Here is a 6,856-nt window from a genome sequence, read left to right as displayed (position 1 = left end):
CGTGGCCCACACATAGTCATCACGCACTCATTACATCTGGCGTTGCATGGCAATGAGGGCACCCTCGGTCACGTCTGAAAGAAGAAGGAAGCAACCATAAATCACGGTCGCCAGAAGAGTAGTGCTTGCAGGAGATAGTCACCGCGCAGGTAGGTTGAGACAACTTCAGTACTGGGGACCCCACTTTCTCCGACTGCTTTTTCCTCAACAGAAACACAAAAGGTAGAGACCCAAATCAAAGTGAAGCGAAGGAGACTCCCCAGGTTCTCCCTGTCTTCTCTTTCTTCCTTTTCTTTCTGTGTTTCTACTTCCACCACGTGTCCATTCTTCACACTTATTCCACACCCTGCTCCGGGGCTCCGCGATCGTGCGCCGAAAGCTCGGCTGATACCGGAGTGACACCGTCTCCTCTGCAGCCCGTGTGTTCTTGCGCGAGCCCTTTGCCCAGTTGCCACAGCGCCGCTTCGGCTAGTCGCCCTCAGCCTTCCAACCGGTCAGAAATCTCCGGGAATCCATAACTGGCGGCCAGCCGCTGGAAGGGAGTGGGCATGGGCTTTCTGTTTCGCTCCGGCACTATTGCTGCTACTTAGGGGTTTGCTGTCACGGGCACTAGTGGTAGTCCACCTGTCGACTTCCGGGGTGGAACCTCTCTCTGGACCCGTAGATCGGCCATCCATTGCAAGTAGTCGTCAAGAACAAGGCTTCGTGACACGGGTGGACACTTCTGACCGGCGCCTCAACTAGCAGCCGGTATTACCACGTTAATCTGCTTACCAGTGGGGGCCGGTAGTCCGCACAGAACCCGTGCCTAGCACAGGCATCACGTGGCAAAGCACCAGGTGCCGTGGCGGGAGGCGGACAGACAAAGCGGTTCGCTGATTCACAAAGGCTGCCGTCTTGAGAGGACCTCCTGTTTTGGCGGTTTGTTTGTGCGCAGCTTGTGACGTCAGTACCTTCGAGTCACAGATCGGCGAAGGCTCCTCGAGAGGCCGACCAAGCATTCTCCTCCCAGCGGGGAAAAGAGTCGGTTGCACACTCTCTCCCAGGATGCTTTTCCAAGAGAGGAAACGACGCATCTCTGGAGACTGGATGTGCCCGCGGAATTGACTTTTGCCTAGCCAGGACGGACGTGACAGGATTGACGGCCGCGACGAGGATGCCGTAAGACACTTGCAAAAAGAGAGTCGTCTGTCGTGATCCCAAAGGTGTCTCAGAGACAGTTTTTTTACTGACCCGCAAAGGCGAGTGTAGCCAGCTGAGGCCGCGCGCCGACCCGGGAGCCCCAGAGTGAAGTGGATCTTCACCGAGAAACTGACATAGAGACTACTTGATGCTCGCAGCAGTGCCCTTGCTTTCAAGTTTTGGGAGCCGTTTGTGATCGGGAGAGGCCATTCTTTCTCAAAAAAGGGACTGATTTAGAGAGGTACTTCTTCTCCCTCGCATCACCAAAGAGGGACCCCGGAGGCAGCTCTCCGAGAACGGGGCGAGCGGAGCGACTTTCCCCACGCTGGCTGTACATCATTAGGGTGCCTTCAATTGGCTAGATCACTTGAATGCGTACTGTTCTCCGAACAGCAGCTTCGCCTTTGAGTTCTTCGGAGGCTCAGGCTTCCCCTCAAGCCACGGTGGCACTTCTCCTTTGAGACCAGGTGGGAGTTTGCTTGCCAGGTACGCGGTGCATCATCTCGGATTTACGTGTATCCCGCTGCTTTCTCAAAGAGACACTACTTGGCGGGGACGTTTCTTTGTTTTTCTCTCTCCCTACAAGCATTGCTTGGGGTTGCCTGTCCAAGGCCTTCCCTGTCCGACCTCGACAACGCTAGTCTCCCGCTATGAGATCTTTTCTCCACCCCTGGCGTCTATAAAACGCCCAAGCTTTCATTCCGAGAATAGCTTCCTCCAGACCTCCGACAGAAGGTTTTCCTGTCTTTCTTTTTGCTTGCTGCCAGCCCCGAGTGAGCCAGGGTGGCCACGTTCTTGCAGAATGCACTTCGCTAATAGTTCGGCCGGGCCGCAGTTCAAAGTGCCTCCCCTTTGCTTTCAGGAATGAAGAGGCCGTCTCAGATTGTTAACTGTCACTGGGTTCAGGTGACCGCGTTGTCCCCCCTCGGTCGTCTGCAACGGTCATGAGATTCACCTGCACGCAGTTGTGGGCAGCGCTTTCGTAGGCTTGTAGGCTTGGATTCAGGTCGTAGCGGTCGCACATTCGCTGCGGGGTCTGCGGCTGGGAAGCGGACTTTTTTGCATCAGCGCGTACAGACAATGAGCTCTGGCGAGTATCGCACGCAGTTGCATGACTCGCGTACTCGGTCCGCCTTTCCGTAAGCAGCTGGCAGAATGACTTCATCACCAGCTCCCAGTGTGTCCCCGTCAACAGATCCGAATGTTCTTGCTTGGGGCGTCAACGTTCGCGCTCTTCCCTGACTTTCCCCCTCTTTACACGGTGCCTGGCTTCTGGGCAGCGCTGCGAATGTTGCCTGCAACATTTCTGCCTTCAAGTCTGCGGGGACTTCTTCCCACCGCTACTCGTAAAGTGTCCTGGCCTTTATATCCCTTTGCTCTTAGGGGCAGCGCTTTTTATGGCGCCCCGGCAGGTCGAAGACTGTAACGGTCCGTGCTCGTGTTCCCGTCCAGTTCATGGTGGTTTTCGGGGCGGTCATGCTTGAGCACCATGACACCAGGAGTGGTTTGGGAGGCAGATGCTCCGTCTTCGTGGCGCGGTCCCTTCGCCTGCTTCCGGCGATTGTGGTCCCGCCGCAAGAACAGGAAGTCGGAATACGTTTTCTTCCTGACTAACTACGACAGTCATGCTGACGGGGCGATCCGGGAGTCGCTTTTGGATAGAATGGCGTCTCCTGTTCCGGCTTCGAACGAGACAGTTCTGTCTCTCGGACCCGGCCCTAGCGCGAACACACAGCAGTCACAGTCGCAAGACCATCCGGACGCAGAGGCGCCTTCACAGTGCTGCTCGCTTGCCACGCCAGCTGGCCGGAGAGGGTCGAGGACATCAGCAGCCGGGTCTGCTTTGCCTCATCCGCACAGCTTCCCGGACTCACGAGTGTCCTTCCTTCGCGGTGTACGGCCTGACAACGAGATTCACACTGCGAAATACTCGTACGTGACATTTCTCCCTCTCGTCCTGTTTTATCAGCTGACGCGCTTTTCGAATTTCTACTTTCTCTGCGTAGCCATGCTGCAGTTGGTACCACCAATAAGTGACTCGGGCGGGGTGCCGACGTACTTGATCCCGATTTCGATAATCGTCGGACTGGCGATCGTGAAAGAATTTTTCGAGGACTACTCCAGACATCGCAGCGATGAGGAGGAGAACTCTAAGGAAGTGCTATTGTTTGAAAATGGTAACCTGGTATCTAAGCAGTGGCGTGACGTGCGTGTTGGCGACGTGGTGAAGATCACTGCGGGACAACAGTTTCCGGCTGATCTGGTACTGTTAAACTGCTCTCACGACTTTGGCATCTGTAACGTCGAGACCAAGAATGTGGACGGAGAGAGCAACGTTAAGAGCCGCTTCTGTGTTCCCCAGCTTACACGCATTTTCGCAGATGACGAAGCAGCTGGTAAGGCGAAGGTACGTTTCATATGTGAGCCTGCGTGCGACAATCTCACGAGTTTCAGTGGCAAAGTCATTTTGCCTTCCCTCACGGACCGACAGCAGGAAGAGAGCAGTCGGAAGAGGAGAAAGGGCCGGAGGAACAGGCCCAAAAGATCCACGCTAGCCAGGCAGAAAGGGGAACGGGCAGCGGAAGGTCAAGGCGGCGGCGACCATAAGAGCGAAGAAAGCAAGGCACACCCTGTCGAGGGGGCGGGAATCGGACAGGAGAGCGACGGAATTGCGACGCTGGGGACAGCGAGCCCGACACCGCGCCGCCATGTCGGCTTTTCTCCAGGACTGTCAGATCAAGGCAGGAGTAGCACAGGTGATGACGCTCTGATTGAGGAAGAGTGGTCAGGAGAGGAGATGCCTGGGGAAGAAAGCGATGCCGACGACTTGAAGCACGACGAGTTCGTCCCAGCAGAAATTGTCGACCGACAGGCGCTCGAGAAAGAAGGAAATCCTGAGAGATGTTTAACAAACAGAAGACGCGAGGAGATAGGAGAGAAGAGAGGCAGGAGGAAGAGGGGGGGACGAGGAGATGAGGGAGAAATGGAAGAGCGAGACGAGGAAATCGCTTTGAGTTTCAAGCAGCTTCTGCTCAGAGGAACCTCCATGGTAGAGACCAAGTGGGCATATGGTGCAGTCGTGTACTCAGGTAAGCCGAGACAGAGCCTATACGGCGACTGCAGACTATCGAACTCTGTTTTTGCTGCCGTTTCAAACTAATCTGCTCATGCTCGTGTCCGGGTATGTTTGGTAGATGTTTCCGAGTATCTGTGATGCTTGGGACGTTTTCTGTATGTCGCCTTCTGTGTGTGCTCAGGGAAACAAACGCGATTAATGATGAACGGCCGCGTTGGCTCGTTGCAGAAGTGGTCTCGGCTGGAGCTCAATTACAGTTCGCATGTGGTAGTTATGATCGTTGTTCAGGTTCTCTCTGTTCTGCTTCTCTCTTTCATGTCGATTTACTGGATTGAGACACAAGGTTACCAGGCGGCGTACCTCGACCTCCGGCATTACATTTCCACCATTCAGAATTTCGGAATTACTTTCGGAGCGACGTTTCTTGTTTTCGCATCGTTCGTCCCCATTGACATCTTCATGCTCTGGGAAATTTGTCGCTTTGTCCAGGGGCTGTTCATCAATTTTGATGACCAGATGTACTGTGCCGAGACGCAGAAACATGCGAGAAGCCAGGCGGCTCAGGTCAGTTCTAAACTTGCACGCGTTTCACCTTGCGGCGGCGCGGTACTTCCGACCATGTTCGGCTGTCTGCCGCATGGTGCAACGGCCCCCTTCTCTCCGGATTATCCGCCGATGTGAGCTCTCGTCTTCATTAACTGGCGATGAGCTGCTCAAGGTGGAGCCCCAGTTCAGCAAGCGTGTATCACATGGCATTCAATGGTGACAGTCCAGCGAAGTGCGAGGATTCAGGATGGCGGCTCGAACGACTGAGCACAAGCTCAGTCGTTCGAGCGAGGTCTCTACGGGAAATTTTCTTTTCCACTGTTCGGTTCTTGAATTCTTGCGTGCTTTACTAGAAGCGCGCATGGTACTCGTGACGCAGCGAAGGTCCTCTGGGGAGGGCAGCTGTATCACAGGGCGAAGGACGGTGTAGCGATGTTGGTGTGGCTACGGACTGTAGCGAGGTGTACGGGTTAGACCCTTCTTCGTGCTGACACCTCGAGCCGAATTCCGTGTTGGTACTCGGTTTGGGTGAAGCAGCGTCTCGGCGGGCCTTTCCACCAGGAGGCCCATCGGTGTGTGGTGCTGGAGCGACTGGAAGTTCAGCCATCCGTGGCATGAGGCGTGTGCTGTTTCGAGGTTTCCTTCAGACGCATCCAGGTGCGTGTGTTCTTACCTCATGCGTGACAGCTGATTGAGGAAATGGGCAACGTTACACATATCTACAGCGACAAGACAGGAACTCTTACGAAGAACCTCATGCAGCTGAAGTGCGTCGGTCTGGGCGACGGCTTCGAGTACGGCATGGACCGCTGGTGCGATGAACGCGCTTCCATGAATGTGTTAGACAGAAAGTTTCAAAAGCAAATGCACCTGGTAAGCGTGCAGCCTGCAGCAATTCTGCCCTTGGCTACAGTTGACTCATGAGTATGAAAGTGCCGCTGCCTCCAGCTGTCCGCGGTTGGGGGGCTCGATGACTGGGAGAGGAAATACGGACATTTCGAATACAAGAGTGAGCGACAGCGTGCCTTTTCAATGCATCGAAGTCGGCTGGATGCGCTGTACGGATGCCTGTCCGCGCAGGTAGGTACATCGCCTTTCGTCTTGTTCCCTTTTCTCACTGTACGTCCCCGTTTCGCCTCAAGCTTCCATGTCTTCGGGTAGCAGGCGCGCGCAGACCGCAGCTGTTTCATTTTGTGGCCGTTTCCCCGTTCTTCAGCTGAAAACAGAAGCGACGCGTCGAAGCGCTTTGTCGCGGCGCCTTTCTGCTAGAGCGAGTCCGTCCCCCTCGTTTTTGTCTGCCCCTTGGCCCGACCCGAGTATCTCAGGCGCGGGTGCTTTCGAAACTTGCGGTTGCACTACGCTTCCTCCCCGAGTTTCCTCTACTTTCGTGCCAGGTGGGGCACCTGGTTCTGACAGTGTCGCTTTATGTCAGCAGCTCCCTGCCGGGGCGTCCGCTTCGCCTGCTGCGTTCGGAGCTCCGGTGCCCCTTCCGAGGCAGCCCCAGGGCTCACCTTGTTGTGCTTCTCTTGCCAGACGGAGGCAAATGCAGGTCGACAAAGTAGTCGAGTCTTGTCCCCCGGCGTCACGGTCTAGCGAGCATGCCCAGGCGGCACCCGAGAGACGCAAACAAGGCACAAACTTCGAGCCAGACACAGAAAGAAATGGCGAAAAGTTGCTACTTGGCCACCCGCGTGACACCGGACGCGTCTCGGACTGCCTCGAAGGAGGAGCCTCACGGTCTGTTTTTCCATCAAGCGCTGTGAGTGCCGGTATCGCATGTCCACACGGAGCTTCGACTGCAGAGGCGGGGGTCGTAGAGAAGGGCAACCGGGACGCGCACGCCACTGACGGGATACGTGACTGTTCACCTGGGACAAACAATCAATCTTTGCCGGCCGTAACCAGCCCTGTCTTCCTTCGTGGAGCCAACAGTTTTGTGAGCCTAGATCGCCTGGAGCTGACTTGTTCACTGTTGCGGGCACCGGCAGACGTGTTGGACCGGACGAGGCACCTCTTTCTGGTGATGGGCCTCTGCCACACGGTGTTGGTGAG

General features: G+C 55.7%; 1 protein-coding gene across 1 annotated transcript; it reads left to right on the top strand.

The window, feature by feature from the left end:
- Window positions 1–1,315: 1,315 nt before the first annotated feature.
- On the top strand, window positions 1,316–6,854 carry CSUI_011023 (proton atpase; the record flags this gene model as incomplete). Its single annotated transcript, XM_068071124.1, has 4 exons — window positions 1,316–4,271; window positions 4,440–4,822; window positions 5,492–5,677; window positions 6,021–6,854. Coding segments are annotated over exons 1-4 (3,003 nt in total), but the record flags the coding sequence as incomplete, so codon positions are not given.
- Between the last annotated feature and the right edge of the window lie 2 nt (window positions 6,855–6,856).

The sequence above is a fragment of the Cystoisospora suis genome (assembly GCF_002600585.1).
Source record: "Cystoisospora suis strain Wien I chromosome Unknown contig_9355, whole genome shotgun sequence".
Taxonomy (NCBI): Eukaryota; Apicomplexa; class Conoidasida; order Eucoccidiorida; family Sarcocystidae; genus Cystoisospora; species Cystoisospora suis.
This window is presented reverse-complemented; position numbering and strand designations above follow the sequence as displayed.